Source organism: Atractosteus spatula, chromosome 9 (genome assembly GCF_055471065.1).
Source record: "Atractosteus spatula isolate fAtrSpa1 chromosome 9, fAtrSpa1.hap1, whole genome shotgun sequence".
Classification (NCBI taxonomy): Eukaryota; Metazoa; Chordata; class Actinopteri; order Semionotiformes; family Lepisosteidae; genus Atractosteus; species Atractosteus spatula.
Window position 1 is genome coordinate 8,951,014 of NC_142714.1, and position 22,586 is coordinate 8,973,599.

Sequence of the window (22,586 nt, forward strand, 5' to 3'; positions counted from 1 at the left end):
TGGCTTTGGTTTGTGTCTGTCTGCCCTGTGATAGACTGGCGTCTCAACTAGGGAGTACCCTGCCTTGCTCCCATTGCTTGCTGGGATAGGTTCTGTCTCCCTCTTGACCATGATTTGGAAGAAGCAGTTGGAAATGGATGGCTGGACATAGTTTGTAAACTTCATCATCTAGGGTTTTGTTCTGTTTTGCTTAATGAAAAACGAAACAGGTACTGTACATTAAGAAGTGAATTTGATATTTTTCCTCATGCTTATATAATTTATTAATGTAAGATTAAGAACCTATGTGCCTCTACATTGTTTTTATTGTCATCTGTTGCTTGTTATATATTAGGACGAGCTACTGACTTCAAGGTAAAATGTATGAACATAAGAATAGAAAGTCTGTTAGTATCTTCTCTGATCCCTTGCATGTTCTGTATGAAGAATATCAACTAATGCCTTCAAAGAGACAATTTAGAGTCCCTTAATACAGACTTAAGAAAATTAGGAATTCACTTACCCCACATTGAATCCGGCTATTCAATCAATAAAGGAGTATTGGTTTATGGGCAAGAGCAATTAGTAGTTATATGCAAAATGAAGGGGTATTGTGCAGTTATACGGGCTCAGGGGGATTGTGGAGGGAGTAAACATACAGGTTCTGGTAAGCTGTGTGAGTTCCTGTAGCAAGGATGTATAATGACAATGTATGGGTTAATGTCTTTTATGTAATGTAATATTTATTTTTAATGTACTGGATATTAGTACCATTTATACTGTTTTGTGTGTCTCTCTGTGTGTAAAACATAGCTGCAAAACAATTTGCTGAGAAATCTGACAATAAAGTACTAATGTATCGTATCATATCTTAAAAGTCACAAATGAGAGGAGGCCATACAGTCCATCTAAATGGTAGTATCTTATCTAATTGGTCTAAATCAATCGGTCCAGATATCTCATCCAGCTGTTTCTTGAAAGAAACCAGGAAATCTTCTTGTTTGGTAGATTATTCCACACTCCCACAACCCTTTGGGTGAAGAAAAGCTGGTGACTGTGCAACACCATTTGCTACTTTCATAGTGTGGAAGTTACAGTGGGTTTTGCCCTGAGATTCCAGCAGATTCCATTTTTAAATTATTATTTTTAAAATGGTGCCGAACAGCAGAAAGAGGCACAGTGGGTGGTGTTGAGATTGGATGGTTAAAGATATCCACACATGGGTTCCTGAAGTATGAAGGTGGAGGGTTAATTCAATTACTGTCTGCCTTTAAATCACTATCATGTTCATTGCACTGTACTGTAATCTGATGCTATTGCTTTTATCATAGGCCACTCAGATCTGTTCTTCATTTGATGGGAGACTTAGATCTTCTGTTGTCCACAATTAACTTACAACACTTTGGGGTTCTTAACCCTAGAAATCATACCACAGGACACTTCACTATGTTATCCTCAGCGCTTGTTCACTTTAGCTCAAGACATTCACTCGTGTCTTGGTGAATTAAGTTCCGCTGCCTCTCCTTTTCAGTTTGCGGGCGCTCCCAAAAACTATCTTGCTCTCCTCTACGGTCAGGCGTGACGCTCAAACCTGGACCAAACCATTTCTAGGAGGACAGGGAGGAGTCGGGGGTGACAGGATAACTGATCATAACTTTCATCGACTGAAAGGTTTCTCTTGTTGTAAGAGATGTACTGTATGTGATTGGCTGTGTCATTAGGTACTGTACCATGGAAACTACTCTTAATTCTTGAACTGCAGTGATGAATCTGTGGGGTTCTGTGCTAAAGTTTCTAATATTCCCTCTTAAAAGACACGATTGTGACTCTTCTGAACCGATCGCTATTGAAGCAAACCCACCTGGGAGATAAAAGAATGACAAGAGACTGCTGGCGTGCAAAGCCCTTCTGTAATTTTGCTGATCTGTGAGGGTGGGAATTGAAGATCTCTATATATGGCTTAAACTTTCATTGGCAGTAAAACAATACTAGGACCCTAAACTGCTGCAACACAATTGACTTAGAAAAATAAACCCCATGTTCCTATTAGATGCCATGAATTTCAAGTCACCACACTGTCAAGCCATATTTATATATTTTAATGGAAAACGTGCAGCATTCACTCACTTTGATCACAGGGGCTTACTGTGTGAATTCAATTTATGGCTGGGCTTGGCCTAATTATGTTTTTTTTTACGCTTTTTACAAATATAATTAAAGAATTTAGAAAGTTAATAATAAAACAGTAGCAGTAGTTCAACTTTTTGCTATTAATAATTTTTTGTCTTGGTATTTCGATTGGTTTGAATTTCTGATTGATTTAAAAAGGCAGCTGAGTGCAAAAAAAAAATGACTGGGGAGGAAACTGTCCCAGGAAATAATGACGATTATTTTTCTGCTCATCTCAATCCAGGCACTGAAAATGCGCCGTTACTGAACCGCAGGGATGCTGTCATTACTTGAGCCAGTCTTACCATAGTTGTGTAGATGACGTCATTGTATCACCCAGGCTGCCAAAGGAAAGACTTTTCCTAACAATTGTGGCAAAACATTTTCCCAAAACAAGTACTGTTGACGAAAATAATTGCATATATGATTTTGTGATTCAGGATCTCCTGTAACAGATATCACATGCTATATAATTAGGTGCGCACGTCTGTTTCAGTCAATTTGAAAGTGCGTTAAATGACGATGAATGTAATACATGTACTTAGACTTTTAAAAATACCCAGCTTGTGACCATAGGTAATGCAATGTACTTCTGTATGATTTTCACCAAATTCCTCTTCAAAGCAGTATCAAATAAACTTGGCGCAGAACTCACGATCGTGCAAAACTGGTAACTTCTGTTGGGAATATAGTATAACTCTGTGTGTTTTAATACGTGTTGTCTCTTTTCTATAAATATAGTTTGTGGTTGCGTTCCGCTAGACCCAATTTCTTTCGGAGTCTGTGGCATATTTTCTGCTATTTCAATATTTAGATCATGCATTAACAGTCCCTGGGCATGGAGTCAGAAAGGATATTAAGGGGTGTCTCCATGGAAACTGTTGCCACGGGACGCTGGCATTGGTCTCCAGGAAGTTGTTGAGATTGTCAACACGGAGATTAAAGATGGAGGATAGTCTGGAACTGGCGGAAAACGGTGCTAAAAAGAATGTAAGTAGGTTTTATTTCACTTTTTCACGTATAATTCAAGAAGTATTCTATCTGTTTAACAATATAAATACCGTAACGAAATGCGTAAATAACGTGAATAATTGCTTTTTTGTAATAATCCCGATTTGAATGCTGTGCGACAGTTAGCATCAGAACAGTAGAATAAGAATGAAATTCGAGATGAAACAAAATTTACACAAAGAAAATGACATGTGCTTCAGTTGCGTACATTTTCAGCAGTCTGAATAATTTGTATGCATTGCAGAAAAACGCTTAAGCAGAACTGGGTAAGCAGATAAATACTGGAACGTAAGACGTTAATTGCGAAACAACGTTATTGTTATCTGGCTTCACAAAATAGCTTATTGTAGTTACTCATGATCTTCGTGGGGTGTGAAAATATCACAGACTTAATATGTGATATTGATGTTTTGAGCCTTAATATTTGACGACTAGCAAGGTATACTGTAGTAATAAAATGCAGAACTTTTTAATTAAGTAAAAACGATTAGGTGTGCTGTTCTGAATAAAGGTATGATTGCTGTAGACACTTTATTTCTTTAAGGCTTTATTTGTTTCTGATTGGCTTGGATTGTGAATATAGCACATTAAGAGAGATGGTAATGTATTTGATGTACATTAGCAGCTTTTAATATTTTTTCACACCTTACAATCTTTGCTTTGAGATGAGTTACTGTACAAACCTATCTTAAGGCCCACTGACATTTTTGGTTTCTTCTCCCTTCGCTGCTATTTTACTGGTCACTGATACATTAAAGAACATTAATATAATGTAACTAATAGCACACAATGCCAAAGCAGATACTCATTCAATAACAGCAAGATACATAAATTAGCTTCTTGTGCTTGTGAACTTTTTCCTAGGCTGCTAAATCAGGGCGAAGAGCAAGGCAGTCAGTGGAGCAGATGTCAGACGAATCTCGACGCCTGAAGAAAAACTCTTCTTCAACCTCAGTGGGCGAGGTGAGGAATCAGCCATAGTAGACAGCTGTTCTCAGTCCAGAAAGACATGTTTTTGTTAAAAAAATGAACTACTGTTGTAATTCTTATAATTTGTTTTTGTTTTATCTGTTTTTCCCCTTTTTGTCTCTTGCATTACTGGATATCTTTATTGTTCAGGATGAAGAAGGGGAGAAGGAGGTGGGATATATAGTATGATTTGCATATACATAGGGATTTAAGACTTCATGATTTTAGTAAAACCTCAATCCAGTAAAAACAAACAAAACATTGGTTGGTCATTTATTTATCAGCTCTACAGGCTTATATTTGATGTGGTATTTAGCCCTGCCTCATAATGGGTCAGATTGGGTTAGATTCCAGGCTTGAGAGCCTTCTGTACAGAGATGACTTGTTCTTGTCCAAATTCATGTGAGTTTTCTCCAGGTCCTCTGGCTTCTTCCCCCCTCTCATGGCATGCTAGTTAAGTTAATTGGTGACTAGTTATTGGTTTGTGTGTGTTTCCTGTAATGGACTGCCCGCCTAGGGTAGTTCTGTCTTGCACCTTATGCTACCCAGATAGACTCCAGATTGCCACAACCCTTACTAGGAATAATCAGCTGTCTGATACTAAATGCATATTTTCATATAGTTCTGCGGTTTACCAGAGTGCAGTGTACTAGTGCAGTGCAGTGTACGAACATCCTTTGAGTTTTAAGGTTGATCAGATATTAAAAGGCCTGATCTTAAGCTTATCCCTAAAGCTCATGCGCACAATCAACATCATAATGAATGAGCATATGAGGTATTCTAGTTGTAGTCTGAGTTGGGATTTGACCTGTAGAATGCGTAACTACCAGTTTCTTCTAGGACAGTTAGTTTTTCTCTTATGAAAAGAAACACGGAGATGTAAACATCAAAACAAATGTATTGCACTGATGCACTTTACAGTAGCTAAACACATTTTAAACAAAAATCTTGTTACTCCAGTAATTTATGTAATGTGCAAAACTCTTTAACATATCTTTTGTGTTTGTTTGCAGCAGGATTCTGATCAGGTACTTGTGTTCACATTCTTGCTGTGCTAGTAGAGAATTGTAAAAACCTTTAGCTGTCTTTACAGTAGGGGGTGATTTTCTTTGGTTCTATGCCTATTTTGCTGTGTTTGATCTGATGCTCTGTGCATGATTGGCTTTTTCAAGGAAGTTTTACCTTTATTTTCACTAGCTGAACCATGGATCTGTAATCTTAATTATTTTACTCTATGCGCTGTGTACATTGTACTTACTGTACATATGATTTGTAAATTACATAAAAATGGTTCTTTTTATTTCAGTGATGGATTCAGTTGAAAATCCAGTCCCTTTTCTTTTTGCACTGTAGGCTTTCAATGGCTTTCATGAACAACGTACACTTAGTTCTTTTGATCTTGCAAATAGTCTCAAACCTGTAGAGCTATTACACAGGAAAGTGTGGGGCCAAATGTCTGCATCTTTGTTGTGTCAAACGTTTTTGTCTTTATTTATATTTGACATTGCTCATGGAGCTGTCTCTTATTGACTCTAAGAAAATAATTACACGCTTAATTGCTTTTAAGTAAAATTGGAAATGACATATGACAAAGTCATTTGTGTTTTTTTTTCTGAACATTGGCATTTGTGGAGTTGTCCCCAAGAGTGGTGAGCTATAAGCAAGCCAAATTCCCCAACAAGGAATTCCAGCAATGTTTTTGCAGTAATCTTCCCAAATTAGGCCAACTTCCCTAGTGTAACATCGGGATTCTCGCGCCCTCTGCGACCCAGCTTCCACATGAAATACATTTTTCCGAGGTGTCGTGCGACCGGTCGGTTTATTTTCAGTCTAGATATTTTATCGGTCAGTGAATTTTTTTTCTCCTTCTTCCTCCTTAAAATGTTTCCACTGATTGGTCACATTTTTCAGCCTTTTTTGTAGTTTTTAGATCAATTTGAACTGTGTGTGAACTCTGATAATGGGTGGTTTGTATTTAGCTATAAAATATTTTATTTATTAAGATACATAGCTTTCTAAATTTATGTTCATATATGGCTATACACTTTTCTAGATATCACATTGTTTTAAATTAATGGTTTAATACCTAACCGATAAAGTCATTGCTGAGGCAACCTTGATAAGTCTTTTAATTCTGACTCCATAATGAAATTGAGAAATATATAGAAGTATACAGTATATCAGTCAGAAACAAGGCTTTTTTCAAGGTAAAATCTGAAGTACTTATTCTACTTTCTAACATTGTATTAACATTCTAATCCTATGGGTACTTACCCCCCTCTTAGTCATCTATTGACAATCTTTAGATGAGAGACCATGATGAGGACTTCTGACAACAGAGTGATCAATACACAATTATTACTTCTGACCCTATGCAAAAGAGCTTTTCAGACATGACTTTTGAATGTATGCTGTCTTTTCGCAAATATACCATTCTTAAAGGAATGTCTTATGGGGTAATGTTTTTAATTCTGTACCGCTGAGATCTTTTTAAAGGAATACCAATAGATTTTCCTATCAAAGTGTAAAGCAGTATTTACCCAGAGGAGTCTTTCTGTATTGATAAACCACCACTTTTATCATTAATTTAGCCTATCTTGTCCTTGTCAAAATCCCACTTTTCACTTATTGCATGAAAGTACTTGGTACATCTTGAATATTCTATCTTTATGAAAACAAGAAACATCTTAAAACGAATCTGAAGCTGTATTATTTTGTTTGGTGACAGTGAGCAGGGTGATAAAGGGTATTTATCACTGAGTGATGGAAATCCTTTAAAGATCCTATGTCCCTTGCAGTCCCAATTTGGTAATGAGAATTTTTTCGATGTTATTATTTTTTCTTGTTTCTTCAAGTGTGTTCTGGAATTCTTTCATTCATGTTTGTCTCGGTGGTATGGTCACAATGCCGTGATCTCAGCTCATTTGTGCCCTGTGCTATTTTCAGCCCTAAAGAATGAGAGAGAGAGTAATTTTTCCCTTAGCTTAGCCTCTGGCAGCCCTCTATGCAGTTCCCACACTCAATTTTACACTCGTTTTAGTAAGTGTGTATCTTTTTAGGGAGATATTGGCTTGGGAAGAGGGTGAAAGCAATTGATGAGCAGTTAGTGATGTGCATAGTTTTGCCTTTATTTAGAGTTTACTTAATTTTTTTGGCAATGTTTTCTTGACATATATGGTAGGTATTCATGTAGAATTTCCTTAAGAGTAAATATGCTCACACGTCATATCATTTCTTCCATAGCCCTACAATACCAACCCTTGTGGTTCCCCTAAAGGCAATGGAAATTCTTGCCTGCCAGTGGGAGACGGCTTTGGATGAGGTGTTTCATATTTACAGGATCGTTGTGGGTCTCTGTTGATTTCTGCTTTTACGTCTTACCTTTAACATCGCAGCGCTGCTTTACATTTTAAATTTGGGTTTTTCCACATAAATCTGAATGGCATCTACGTGTTGTTTTTTTTCCACTCAGTCTGTGGTGAATTTGTTGTGTGTAAGTTTCCAAGACGTGAATGACATAGTCAAGGCTGCCACACCCAGTCGTGTAAGGGTATTATATAGATGTGTAATATTTTGACACTTATCCCATGATACTTTATCCCGAATTCTTATCGTTCTGCTCGTTTTGTTCTCACTTGTGCCCCTGCAGGGACCACCACCGAAACCCCCCCGGCGACAAGGAGGATGGGCAGACGAAACACCTGGCTCTGCCAAGTGAGTACCACCCCTTTCTGGCGGTAAACCATGTGTCTGCCCGTGGCGTCAGCTGAGATGCTCCAAGATATTTTACATCTGGTGCAGAGTCCACTGCGCCCGGGGGTGTGGTCCGGCCTCAGATTATAGTAGTTATAATCTGATTCAAAAACCAAAGCCTTGATTTGGTTAACATTTTTTTTACAAAGATGTGTTTGGGGGGGGCTGGGGGGGGGGGTTGTAATGGTACCGTGTTTGTTGGGAAGCTCTGGAAAAGAAGAAGTCAAATATTTTCTGTGTTATTTCTTTTGGTAAATATGGTGTTGCTCACCGTGCACATTTTTTTCCAGTGTCCCCTTTTTTGTGACATTCTTGATCTTTAGAAATTCTCATCTTTTTTTTCTCTGCCCCTTGAATCTTCCAAGTGTTTTAAGAAAAGTGCAGCTGGCCCATACTTTTGATAGTGTACCATTAACATGCGTTAAAAGTGTAGCCTTTTATATACACATTTAATTTTCAATAAAAATAACTGCCTCGTGCCTAAACAAACTCTTCCTTTTTCCAAGGCAGCAGTGTGGACTAGTGTTTAGGGCTGTGGACTCCGGCCCGGCAGGTTGTGGGTTCAGATCTCATGTGGGCGGTTGCAGTTGTACTGTACCCTTGAGCAAGGTACAGTACTTCACTCAGATTGCCCCGATAAATGTCCTTCTCAATCGACTTGTCTAGATAAAAAGTTGACATATTTAAAAAAGATATTAAATCAGTTAAGTTTGGTTAACTTCCTTCTCATTTTAATGTATTTTTGTTTCGTTCTTGTATTTAAGTACAAGTAGAATGGGAGCTTGTTATACAAAGGCTAAGATAACCTATGATTTTTAAAATTCTTGCTCTCTATTTAAGTGTTGTCTAGCTCCTTGTATCATCTTATTGATGCAAGCTGTGTTTTATTTATCATTTTACGTTTGCATACATTTCTTTAAAGGGCGGGAGCCTCGATGATGCTCAAACTAAGACATCAAAACCTATGCTGACTCAACAGGGTTTATTTGCAAGGTTTTCTGCGCCACTGGTGTAGGTAAAGAGGCTAGCAAACTCAATCTATCTCATGTAAAAAGGTCGAGGTGTCACTCTTTCGAGCTATTCTAACTCATGGCTTCTTGGCTGCGAAAGAAAAAAAGGTGTTAAGGCCTGTTCAGGCATTGATCCTTTTTGAAACAAGGTAAGTAATGGTCCCTGTGGAACCCCCAAGGACTTTTCCGCTCAATGTCACACATCACTCTCAATCATCGCCGCCCTCCTCCTGTTAATCCCAGTGAAGAAACGCCAGGATTTACCAATCTATCACTCCTAATTGACACTAAATGATCTGTCAGTTTATTGATGAACCTTTGGAGCTGGGTTGTCACAATATATTTTATCCCTAACAACTTTTTCTAGACAGTTTTACCATGTCCATCTTTTCTTGTTACATGAGTCTTAATCAAGAGCTCATAATGTGTGTTTAAACGTCCTCTTGTCTCGAAGAGTGACGCGTGTCAAGGGCAACAAGATGGCAGACGTTCTCCTCTGGCCGTTTTTTAAATCTTAGAATTTTAGGGAGACCAGGAGGCAAGGGAAAATGATGACAAAAAAAAAAGTTAGTTTTGTTTCCTTTGGTTTGGAGGACAGGAAGGAACGATACTAGAGCTGGAAGACAATCTGGCTTAAATAAATAAATCTTCCTGAATGCTTATCTCTGTGAAACCACATTCTTTTATTTCCATAATGACGATAATATTGTCATCTGGAAGTGGCTCAGTGAAAAGTTGCTGGTCGATTTCTTGAGCTGACACTCGACAGCGGACTGTGTTCCAGGGTCACCTCAGGAACGAGTGGCATGCTGAAGCGGAGTCGACAAGATCTGCCGCCTCTCTCCCCCTGGAGTGCTGCTGCCTGCGCTGTTGCCAGACTTAGCCGTCTGCTCATGCCAGTGGCTCATGCAGAGTTCTGAGAATTCAACAAAAATGGCTCAGGAAGCCATGACCTCCTGGAAAGAATGGTCAGGACAAATGCAGCAGTGCTTCCCAGCTACTGTATATTGTTGAGGCAGATACCCTGTCATTCAGAGAAACGGCTAGATGAGGTGCTCAGATCAATTAGCTGTTATAAACCGTATGAGCTATGACCTCTCTTCTGATGTTCTTATGCATCCTGGACAGCTAGAAACTAGAATACAGTAGGTGAAGAAATAGCCAATAGGTGAGACAGGCGATTATCTGAAATTCATCTGTCTGTAAGCCCTTTTATACATTTTGGGCAGTTGTACTTTTTCTTCTGTTGACAAACTTTTGTTTTTCAAGTTGTATGAAATGTATGCATTCATTATTATTATTATTAACTTAAAAAATCTGAATTAATATCACACAGTCGGCCAGATTTGGTGCTAACATATTTCTTAACCACAGCTTGTAAGGCTAATGTTTTAATACCTTCCAGAGAATAGTGCTCATGGATTCACGATGGCTCCATGGATTTTGGGAACTGACTAAAGAGCTTGGATACCTTAGTAAAATCTGTGCATTTCCGTAGCCTGAAGTAGAAATCTGACCTACATGTAGAAAGAGGGTTCTTTGGGATTGCTGTACCTTGGAAGGAAAATGAGAGGAAGAGAATGTTGGAGAGCGGAGAAAAAGGAGAAATTAATTAACAAGCTGAAAAACTGGCATCTCATTAGACTGCTACATTTTAGACCATTGCAATGAAAAAAAAACGATTCTGAGGAGTTAAATTTGAAATGGGAATAGATTTATTTATTACAGATGCCTTAGTTGTGACAAGAAAAATGCAGGGTCTTAACCAACTCAAAGTCATTATCTTGATGTGCATTTACTTTCTGTTCACAAGCATTTTAATTTTGTATGTCACAATGCAAATAACGTTGTAAAAATAATTATAACAGTGAGATATAGCTATTTAAAATATAAAGTGATGTGATTAAATTTCAGGATGTTGTTTGTTAGTGTTTCAAGTGATGTCATTTAAGGAGTTGTCATTCAGGAGCACAGATGACTAAAACACTTTCATGTGCTATACTTACATGACAAACAGTGTATTGTGCATTTAGTTTCCTAATTTTCTTCAAGAGGCTAACAAGTTGATTTGATCACTCATCTCAAATGGTAATATATGTACTGTATATACTATATATTCAAAGTCCTGCAGATTTTTGATAATTTACTATTTAAAATCCAGTCTATGTTAATTTTTTATTTTCACTGATAGAGGTTGACCATTTTTTAACTTTTTCAGCTTAATCAATATTTTTATTTGTTATTAAAAGACTATTAAAAAAATTCAAGTAGAACCTGATTCTACTATAATTGTACATTATTCGTGCTATAATTCTGGGAATTTTTTTAATTCCTGAGTTTAAAAAAAATAGCCAGTCCTAAATACAAGCCAATACTAAGCCAAATACTAGCCAATACTAAATACAAAATGGTACTGTAATGCTGTTATTTCTGAATAGGGCAGAATTTACATTTTCTCTGCATGATCAGCAGGTGGCACTACATAATAAGCAGAGAGACCAGCATAAAGGGAATGAATGATTGAGCTATTCTGTTGGAGAGACCAGTTTTATAACTAACAACCGAAAACAAATACAAATTGACTTTGGTTATGATAAACGCTGGTAGCCACTGTAATATTTGTAAATTTCTTTTCATGTTTAAGAGTACTCTGTTTTAATGAGAAATATCCAAAAACCCATGACATGCAGTGTAAATGTCTTAAGTCTGTAAACCTAACCAACTAACCTTTTTTGTTTGGATTTAGTTTGGAAATTGAAATAAGACATCAGTGCTGTTTATAGATTCTATGCATTGAGCCATTGTAAAATATTATGCAACACATTTGTGCTTAGTTTTTCCCCAATTATGATGGCATTCCACTGTTCTGAACAGTACAGTCATTGTATTTTGAAGGTGGCAAGAGCTTTGATATATTCAGTGAAGGTTTCAAGGCACTACAGTCCTCATTTTAATTTTTTTACACAGTAGTGTATGTGCACATTAATAAAGAATTAAAAAAAAAGTAAGACCTGTTCCTTGATCACTGATCACTATCCCAATGTTTTCACCTCTTAGGGTCATTTATATTTGATCTGTCAGTCCACTCTGTAGGGATGTATTTACCACAGTCAGAAACTAAAATGTTAGAACATCCCTATTTTTAAGACTTAGGGTAGGGAAAACAAAAGACACAATTATTTTCAAGTTGTGAAGAACTTCTGTTATGTTCATTCTACTTCAGTTCACAAGAAAAGATACAGTAGTGAGCTTAAGCTTGTTTCTTTAAATGAATGTATTAAGATACAAAATGCAATGATGCAGTGTTCAAGGTGTAATGGTCAGGCTGAGCTATGCTAATGGAATTGGTTCCTAAAATAGATCAGGAGACTGCTGATAGACCAGAGGAGGAAACGTAGCAATTGGCAGTAATATCAAGAGGGACTTGAAGTCTGTGGTCTTTAAAATGATTTGAAATAGTACTCAGAATAATTTGCTGGCACTATATTATGCACAAAAAGTATAAAATCAAGCCTGGCAAGATCCATGGAAAAACCTGCATTAATTCATACACGCACTGCTGTGGACTGTAAAAATAATAATAATGTATATGGAATTTACAGTAGTTGAGAAAGCAATCCTGTCAACATAATCAATCAATGTGTGTTGTTACTGATATTCTCCCTTTTAGCTTTTCAAGTGAGTGTTTAATTTAATTCTACATTTACAATGAGACCACTGTTTTTCACAGCCAGTTAGATGGATCTTACTTTGTATTACAAAGTACAGTCCACTTCAGGGAAGTAATTAAATAAAGCAGGTTGAAAGAGATGTGGTATTCAGAGTTTTTTTAAATATTAAAAAGACATTCTTTGCTTGTATATTTCTTTGTGTTGATCACAAATGATAAGGGTGTTATAAAGGTAACAGTAATTACATTAGCCTTTCAAACTGCTGTTTCAGCAACCTTCTGTTTTACATCAGTAATATTTCTGGGGTGATGCAGAATTAGCCCAGTGGGGCTTTTTTATTAAGGGACTGAAAAGGCTTAATCAAGCTGATTCTAAAGGTGATGTTAATTTCACTTGCCATATCCCCTATTTTTAGGTCTGGGAGAAGACCAGCAGCAGAGGAGGTGGAAGAGTGAGTTTTCATACTATATGTTTCTTTTCTAAGAAGTGATGCATCTGATGTAATTTTTGCTAGGTTCAGAATGTGAATAACGGGTAAAAAAGACTAAACGTTCCATACATTTAATTAGAATTAAAATATTTTTGTGGAAAAATGAGTGTTGCCCAAGTTCTGGTTATTTTGTTCTGTATGAATGGAGTTGTTTCCAATTACAATTTCATACTGAAGAGTTTACGTCTTAAGTACTGATATTGTTGTAATTATGAATTAGTAACTAGAAATTAAAATTTAAGGGAAAAAGATGAAAGGGAACATCATAACATGTTTTGTTCATCTGTAATTCGTCTGCTTTTTAGACTGTAATGTAAAATGGGAATGTTCTTCATTACAATTACGCTTATTTATTTTGCAAACTGTTCCTAGAGCCATTTAGGCATGTTGTTGAGACTACTCCTACTGATTAAATTATTAGTTCTTAAAAATATAATTATACAACTTGCAGAGTAAACAGAAATTGCCCTCTGTACAGTGAGCCTTGCATGAAAGAGCCAATGATACTATCGAATGCCAGGGAGTTTGGCAGCCATGATCCTCTGAGCCTGTAGAAAAAGAGAATGCCTGCAAATATTAAGTGAGCTTAATATCAAACCATCTGCAGCTTCACTTAGCTGGAAAAGGACCCAACATCAAAGTAATCCTCATCAGAAATACTCCCAATGATGACCTCACCGTTAGGCCAGATTGAAAGTATTAAATAATTCATTTTCTGTACTTCCTGTTTCTGCAGTAGACGCTTGAGACCACAAACCCCCGAGGGCTCGGATGATGAAGGAGGTGAGAGAGACTTGGAAACGTTCTTTTGCACTTCCCATGAGGCAGACGGGATACCTGCAGTCACAGACATTGTGGTAGCATGGAATGTATTTAATAGCGTCAAAAGCATTTATAGCAACTTAAAGGCAACTGATGATGTTAAGTAACTAGTTAGTAGGTCGAATCTAAAATCAGGTTTTAGAAAATCTCATTTAAGTAAAATGTTTTTGAAAAATAATCCAGTCTTTCAAATGTTACTGTAAAAACCTGTGTAAAAATGCCAAATGTTTTAAAATCGTGTGGCCTAATTCCCTTTCTTAGGAATATTATACAGTACTAGAATGTTTATCAAGAATTGTACGTTTACGTTTCTGGTAGCACTCAGACTTTGATAAGCTTGATCGTAGGTTTTTTAAGAAAAACAGATCTGTATGAAAACTTTAGAATTTAATTAAATTTTCACTATCTTTTGGTACTGTTCACATAAGAAGGAATTTGAAATATGAAAAATGAAAGATTGTCAGAAAAAATGCTTTGAACGCTGTCCTGTCTTTTGAGTCTCATTATACAAATAGTTCTTCTTTCAACATCTGAATACTCAGTCTTCAGTTGTATGACTAAGTTTTTTATAGTACTTCTCTGCTAAATGCCCCCCTTTGGTATTTTGAATTTTCTAATAGACGCATGTGGATTAATTTTTCTTTAAGTGACATTTTACTCTTACCTTTTTAACATTTTTACTTCCGTTATGAGTAAGGGTTCAAATGGGCAAGGTCTTTGCATATTGTCTAAATTCAATTAGCTGTTCAGACATTAATACATTTAAATAACTTCTAGGCAGCAGTTGTGGATGAGGCAGCAAGAGTGATTTATTCTTTTTTTTTAAATGTTTAATATATTAGGATTTACCAAATTCAGTGACCAAATCCACTCTGTTTTCCAAGAGGCTGCATGGTGACTAAGTCTGTCATGTAACAGAGTTCTATACCTCAGGGCTTGGTGGTCCTCATCAAAAACATTGTGAGGACAGAAGAAATTTGAACAAACCAGAGCCAGAGATAATTGTTCCATTTTTCAGCCCACAGTAGCTGGGGAAATACTGTTGAAATTGTTAGAGCATTCTCTTTAAAACTTCACCCACAGAGCGTACGTTCTGTTTGCACACACTGTTCTTTTGTTTTTATTACGATGTCATATACATATCAATGCTGTTTTTCTCAGGCAAGTGTTGTGGAAAAAGGAGTCACATTGTAAAAGATATTTAGCTGAGACTGGAGTATTGAAGCGAAATAAAACAGAAACAGCACAGTTAAGATCACTTTTTTGGCCATATACGATTTCTTGTATTAGGAATTTGTCTTTTCGCATACCCCAACTTGCTCTCCATGAGACACACAGCCACACAGACAGGGAGAGAAGCTTGGGGTCAGAGCACAGGTCAGCCTTTTATACGACGCCCCTGGAGCAGTTGGGGTTAAGGGCCTTGCTCAGGGGCCCAACGGAGTAGGATTCCTCTGCCGCCCGCGGGATATGAACCGACAACCTTCCAGCCACAGGCGCAGATCCATAGCCACAGAGCCACTGCACTTATTATATTATTATGTAAAAACACAACCCATTAATATAAGTATACATTAAGGAAAGTAAAACCAGTGTTTTCACAGCATCATTAACTTAATTTCACAGGTGGTTTTACTGTTTTATCAGTGTTAAAAAGATACCACAGATATTTGTCACCCAGTGCTACATTGTTTGACTTTGTAATTTTAGAAAATATTTAGTACAGGTTATAAACAGGCCACACTAAGCGGATAGACTTGGCAAAGCCCCAGATCGTACATAGAGTTTATCTGGAAGTCTGTCCACTAAGAATCATATTTCAAAACAGAGGCAGTAATGGCTTATTTTGTAAAATCTACTGGTTTGTTTTTTAATTGGTTTAGAAGGTAGCAAAGCTTTTATGTGAGTGAAACTTAAAAGATGATTACAGCGCAGAGGAGCCCTCTTTATACAGTGCCAGAGGCATGGACTTTGGAAATTGCAGCAGTCGAGGGTTAGTGAGATAGCTATACAGATCTTGATTATTTTATCGTCCCCCAGGACCTCTGGCTGACACAAGAGAAAGTGGCAGCTGGGCGCCCTCATCCATCATGTGCCAATCAGATTTCAAAAGACCGCGATCAAAACGGACGGCTGACAAAACTGTTTGTCTCGCCAAGCATCTCTCCCTTTTCCCCTTTTTCTAGAACATGTTCCCAACTTCAATTTAGCATGTGGCACTCTTATGAATTGCGTTTTTTACTTGAAGACTTCTAAAGGTTATGCAATATACAGTATATTATAATAAAATTCTGTGGTAAGAAAATATTGTGAAATAAGCTTCACAGCACGCAAAATTCCTTAATATCTCTTTTTATAAAGGCTAGCCCACTTTCCATGATCAGTAGCGTGAAAATTTTGAAAAGTGTTTTGAAGACTTTCCGATATTTGTAGATTAAGTGGGATATGCAGTACACATTCTGAACAAATTATTGTATTTCATGTTTTGTGTGGGTTAAGTTTTGAATTGGCCGCTATTGCATAATTATTATTGTTGTGGTTATTGTGGTTGCAACTAGACAAAGCAACCTTGACAGTTACACAAGTGGAAAATAAATGTTTAATGCTGGCTGTGAATGATATGAGGCGATTGCTTTTGAAAACTGATGAAGTTGCGCTTTCCTTCACAGGGAGGGGGTTGTGTGCACTTTCTATTAATCCTCTTGACCTCATCTAATAGGATGAATTCAAAGCACATTTTACTTGAAGCGTTTTTCCTCTTTACTTAGTAACAACGTATGCTTATATGGAACTTACCTAATGTTGGGTTACCCTTAGCACCAAGAAAAATTCTGTTGATTGTGCATTATTGTCAAGATCATAATGCTAAACCTCCAAGTCGTTTCTCTTCAGATGGAAAAAGCAGCCTATTAAAGTATTTGATAAGATCTAGATGCTTTAGCTTTTTGATGTCATTGTGCTAAGACCATTAAATTTGATTGGGGGTCCAGGGGGGCTCGAATTTGCTGAATGCTGTGCTTTCTAAATGAGAGGACAAAGTGTCAGAGGAATTCATGAATATGAAATAGCAGTGCCCGCATTTATTTTGATTTCGGAAACACAGATGAATCTTGTCATTTACTAACCAAGCTCAGTTTCTTTATTTTTTTAATGAAGAAAGTTGTATTTTTTGTTTTAAGACAGCCTCTTGTAATTACCTGCCGTAGCCTGACAGTTTCGTCTTGATTTTAAGTACAACTCAGTGTGCAAGTTAATTCCTTGAAAGTTCCTATGCTTACATTCAGAGAATAAACATTTTCTCAGGCAGACTGTTATTTGGCAGAACACATAAGGAGGAAGGTAGCTGGTGTTGATTTTATGTGGGCCTGCGATCACCATATACAGTATTCTAGTATTATCACAACTGCCTCCATATTGACTCAAATCAATGTACCGCACTGGCAGATTGCCACCCTTAATTGACTGAATTACTCTACAATGAGACTACAGTACCATTCATTAGATGCTTTTTTATGATTCTGTAACCAGGCTTAGTAACAATGTGGCTCAATAAGTTGTTTTCATCTGATGTCTTATTCGTAAGTAATAAAATAGTCTTGCGCAATAGCTGAGAACAAAACTTTTTTTACAAGAAAAGTTGATACATGTTCCATTACTTTTGGGTTATTCTAGTCATTTTCTGAGAGGGTGTGCCATTGTGGTAGGAAGCTAAAATTACAAATGTTCATGCCTCTCGTTCCATTTTCCAGGTCATGGAAGATTTTGAACTGGGATGTTAGGGAAATATGGCATCATTTCTAGCTGTCATTTACCAAAAAAGCATTTGTTTTAGGCAGATCTAAAGTGCTTGAATTTAAACAAAGATTAAATGCAGACCATGATCAGTCAGCTGAGATGTCTCCATACTGGGTGATCACATGTGTCCCCCAAGAATTTGGATCACTACAGCTGGAGTGCTTTTAGCCCCCTCATTCAGTCTAGACAGGAAGCCCGATCTTGCCAAACTGGGGATTTCAGCCTCACACCCTTCAGATATATAATATAACCCTCAGTCCACTGAGCCAACCACTTTCTTTTGTGACCAAAATCTCTTTCCAAAAATAGCATTAATTTAGTGTCGGAGTACATCACTTTTCTTTCTCCACTTTAAAAGAATTACCCCGTCCAATAAAAAGTACTGTCTTTGATTTTTTTTAAAGTAATCCTTGCAACTTCTTTGTTTATTATGTCTTTTCTTCTTCCCTTCTTTTGTTTTGTTTTGTTTTTTCCGCGTGCACGAAGTCCTTTTGAAAATGTGTTGAAAAACTCTCGAGTTCTCGCTGCCCTTCTTGGGAGTGGAGCCATATTCTGTCCTGTTGCTTTTTGCCAATTAAAGAGAATTCCTACTGTTTGACCAGTGTGCTCACGACTCCTGGCACAGCCGCCCCTGCCAAGGCACACAGTGACTTCCGACCTCACACAGATGGGCTCGTATAAAAATACTCTTGCACATCGCTGGATGCTGCCCTGGCCGCGTGCAGAGGAGGGATGTGGGGAGATGCGGAGTGGCAGAGTGGACATCAGGTTGAAGTGCTGCCCACTCTAGGTCCTCCGGGTGGGCGGCAGTGACAGGGTCCAAATGCTGGTGTAGCGGGAGTTCTTTCCGGGGAGCCCCTGGCCTGAGCCCCACTCTCAGCAGGAAGAACTGTGGCCCTGCTTCTTGAATATTCATAGCAGCCTGGCTAATGTGACAGGGCAGCTCCAAGGAGGATATTGGAAAGATAAAGTACAAAAATTGGATGCAAATTTACACACAAAAAAAAGTAAAGAGGCAGAGTCTTTTAATTCTGCAGAGTAAATGATCTCTTTCATAGGGACGCTCTGGTTTATTTGACATCTTGTTGAAAAAGTTCATGTGCATGCCTTCAGGCAACAGTCATAAGAATATTTGATTAGTAATATTTATGTTGTTTTAACATAGTTTAAGGCTGAGATTCTTAAGGCAAGCCAATATTTCAGTGATCATCGCAAATTTAGTAGCCTGTGAGTAGCAGTGATGGATATCTTGGTCTAAACCATGTGTACATGACTTGAATGTTTGAATGATCCTCACTTCTGCAGGAAGTTCTGCGGAAGGATTGTTACACCACAGTCATGACATTTTATATAGTGTGTTTCCGTTTCTTTCAAAATCATCTTCAATGAAGAAAGGGAGAACAGCTCAGGAGCTTTAACAACAATACTTTCATGTTTGCAGATATTCCCGTAATCCCTGACCTTGAAGAAGTACAGGAGGAAGACCTCACAATGCAGGTGGCAGCTCCACCCAGGTAATAATACCACTGATGTTCTGAAAGAAAATGGAGCATGTATGTGTCACATCGTACTTTTTAACTCATACTCGTTTTTTGTTTAGGTTTAATTTTTAAACTAGGTAAGTTATTTTTATCCCCATTTCAGATGGGCATTTTCAGATGTTTTCAATATCCATTCATCACTTCCCTATGCCAATTCAGTATTTTCTGTGTTATGGAAGAATGACAGTGACTTTGAGCTTTACATTACATATTTAAGTGATGGGAGCCTTTGCATTATTGTTCTGTTATGCAGAAATAACAGTAATAAATGATTTACACCCTGCATCCACTTTTTAGATTCACATGCTATATAATTTGATTTACAAGCCTGTGAGAGACACCTCGACACGTGTCGGCTATGTGGCAAAGCTATGACAATGGTATATGTTATTAAGCAGTCCCCGTCTCCATGTGAGATAATATCCACATTGAACTCATTGCAGGAGCAATGTAGCGTGTAATGTGCTGTAAGTAGGACTGGCATGCACTGCTAGGCCGACCGCTTCACAGACTTCTAATTCAAAATACAGATAAGCAGCTGGATTTCAGTTTGAACATCTGTAAACAGACTAATATCATGGTATTTGTGCTTTTTAGTGAAACCTTTAGGGCTAGACATATAAAGAATTTTGAAAGTCTCATTTGTGTTCTGAATTTTGTAATTCTGGGAAAATGTTATGAAGCAACATAAGTGGTGTTATTAGATATTGGAACAGAAACTGTGATGATTGTAGTTTTAGGTTTATTTATATTTATACATTATATATACATTTATATTACAGACACAGTATTCACTCCCTGACTTCAGAATGTATTCTGTGTTTCCTTTTGGTTTCCCCTTGGGTGTAGATTTCAGTCACACCTCAAGCAAAACTCTTAATAGGTCTGGTATTTAGTTTTATTTGGTAAACACGCAGCACACACTACTGGCAAGCATATTCAAATAGAAGACTTTCATGCCTGTCTTTGCAAACATTTTTTGACATGTCAGATTTTTACTTGTAATAAACCATGCTATACAATGATATAATGTCCTGTTCACAAATATAAACTCTGAATGTCGGGAAATCAAATTGATTTGGATTAAAACTGTCTGCTTCAGATTAATTTATTGTGCAAGTCCCAATTCCAATATCTAAACAGCCATAGGAGTAAAAACTACAGGAGAGGAAAACTGTATCCAGATGTTGTGTCAGTTGTGATGGGGTTTGCTTTTTTATTCTGTGTAATGTAACTCTAGTCATAGGTACAAATGCAGAAACATATTGTTTAACGTAAAAAGATAGAAACCTTAGTCCTCACCTCGACACATTTAACCTAATGCTTACCATTACATTAACACAAACCTTAATGTGTAATTGCATCTTTATCTACAGTTTCTGTTCATACCTATAGATTGAATTCTTCTTTCAGCATTCAGGTAAACAGAGTGATGACCTACAGAGACTTAGATAATGATCTTATGAAATACTCTGCATTTCAGACCCTGGTAAGTAATCGGTCCTACAGAAACATTTCAGTCCTTATGAAACTGAGGCAGTGTGTTCCCCTTATGTATGGTGGAGCTTCTACAAAAGTGGAATACCTTGTAAAAAGATGATGATAAAAATGCTAATGGACCGATTGCAAATTGGTCCCAAGACGCAGTTTAATTTTTTTCCATGTTATCTAGTATTGCTGATCTCTGAAAATATGTTCATTGACTTTTGGTCAGTAACATTTAGTCGTTTTTTAATGAAATACAAACTTTAATCAGAAAACAAATTGGCACTGAACTGTCTATGGCCATGTGATGGTGTTGCTGCTTTTTATTGTAAAACACACTTTAGTTTACTTAATAATCCACCTATACGCTTACTTTCTTATAATACTGCTTTCAAAAATAGTGTGTGTTATAATACGGGAAGTAAAATGAAGTGGTTTTATGTATTTTGATTCCTTGTTTTCACAGGACGGGGAGATTGACTTAAAATTACTTACGAAGGTGTTAGCTCCAGAGCAGGAAGTTAGAGAGGTGAGTGCTATTCTTCGAATATTGTAGAGGTCTTTCTGTTGCTACAAAGCTTATTTTTGGCTAAGTGTGTAGTGAGATTTCTCTACTGGAATTCTACAAGGGTCTAAAGGTGTGTCCATTTGTTTCATAAGGGGGAAAAAAGTTCATTATAATGTCTCTCTCTAGTAATTAAGATTTATTGAGTGCAGATTAACCATGACTGTTTTTGCTCTGTCCAGGAGGATGTTGGCTGGGACTGGGATCATTTATTCACTGAGGTTTCCTCTGAGCTGCTGACTGAATGGGATCAAGGAGATAAAGAGGACCAAAAGCAACTGCCATTAGTTACTTGAGTGGAGTTCTAAAACGGTTTATTTCGGCAAGAGTGCCACTAGTACTTTTTAGAGGTGCTGCAGCGAATGGATAGTTATCTGCACATTATGAGAAAGCCAGATATTTCTGGTTGGGGTTACATCAAGCCAGAGCCTACAGTTGTATGTCTTTTCAGTTTTAGACAAGCTCTGCAACTGCAAATATGTACATTTTAAATACAATGTGTGACACTTTACAATTAATGTCAGTATACAGTAGTCAGTGTACTTGCATATAAACTGACAGATGGTTATCTTACCTTTGTTCCTTTCTAAGTCATTATACCTACATCAAGCAATATTAATGTGTCAATACCCAAAAAGATACCTGTTTTGTTATATTATTGTTTTTTATAACATATTTTGTAGGATTGTTATATTAAATATTTATCAAATTATTTTTTAAATCATCAAAGTGTAAATGTCTTCTATGCTGATTTAGGGTAAAAACCTTACATATGAATATTCAACAAATGGGTTGAAATTAATTTTCCCACAAGAATGCAGATGCTCAGGATAACACAAACTTAACATGGCAAATACTGTTTTTGCAACTTGTCCTTTCATAATGTATTCACAGAAAAAGATGTTTGACAGTTTTGAGTATCTGAAGCACTATAATCAGTTAAGTTGAAATCCAGTTAATTGTTGTGCCATTATCTTTGCATCAAAGTGCAACCTTATTGTTTCTGACGGTGACTTTTATCTTCTTGTCTTTTGTAGATGCTCTTTTCTGCAACACTATTCAATTAATTAAACTGTCTTACTTTCTCCATACTGAGATTTGACATAATCTGTTTATTCTAGAACCCTATATGACACTGAAAAAAGATGTATGGAGTTTATATTTTTAGGGCAACCATTTATCTTATTAAAGGTAGCAATATGCTGATGCATTGTATGGACAAGATCAACAGTCCTCATTAGGGGGTTTGCAGCCCATTCTTTATGCAGAATTCCAGTAATTCTTTATTTGAATTTAAGGATCTGATTCTACGGGACCATTTCATAG

The 22,586-nt window shown here is 37.1% G+C and overlaps 1 protein-coding gene across 2 annotated transcripts; it reads left to right on the forward strand.

Moving 5' to 3' along the window:
* The first annotated feature begins 3,005 nt into the window (after nucleotides 1–3,005).
* Nucleotides 3,006–22,351, forward strand: ift43 (intraflagellar transport 43 homolog (Chlamydomonas)). 2 transcript variants are annotated; one of them, XM_088925769.1, is made up of 10 exons: nucleotides 3,006–3,138; nucleotides 4,024–4,122; nucleotides 5,142–5,156; nucleotides 7,778–7,842; nucleotides 12,978–13,013; nucleotides 13,789–13,835; nucleotides 19,111–19,183; nucleotides 20,624–20,699; nucleotides 21,162–21,224; nucleotides 21,443–22,351. In XM_088925769.1, the coding sequence occupies exons 1-10, from the start codon at nucleotides 3,094–3,096 to the stop codon at nucleotides 21,554–21,556; spliced, it is 633 nt and encodes a 210-aa protein (XP_088781895.1). In that variant the 5' UTR covers nucleotides 3,006–3,093; the 3' UTR covers nucleotides 21,557–22,351. The 2 variants fall into 2 exon arrangements, with proteins under 2 accessions (XP_088781895.1, XP_088781896.1); XM_088925770.1 differs by lacking the exon at nucleotides 5,142–5,156.
* Nucleotides 22,352–22,586: the final 235 nt, after the last annotated feature.

Coding starts and splice junctions, on each gene's coding strand:
- ift43 (XM_088925769.1), top strand. CDS start 3,094: ATGGAGGATAGTCTGGAACTGGCGGAAAACGGTGCTAAAAAGAAT. Junction 3,139..4,023: donor AAAACGGTGCTAAAAAGAAT/GTAAGTAGGTTT, acceptor ACTTTTTCCTAG/GCTGCTAAATCAGGGCGAAG. Junction 19,184..20,623: donor CAGGTGGCAGCTCCACCCAG/GTAATAATACCA, acceptor TTCTTCTTTCAG/CATTCAGGTAAACAGAGTGA.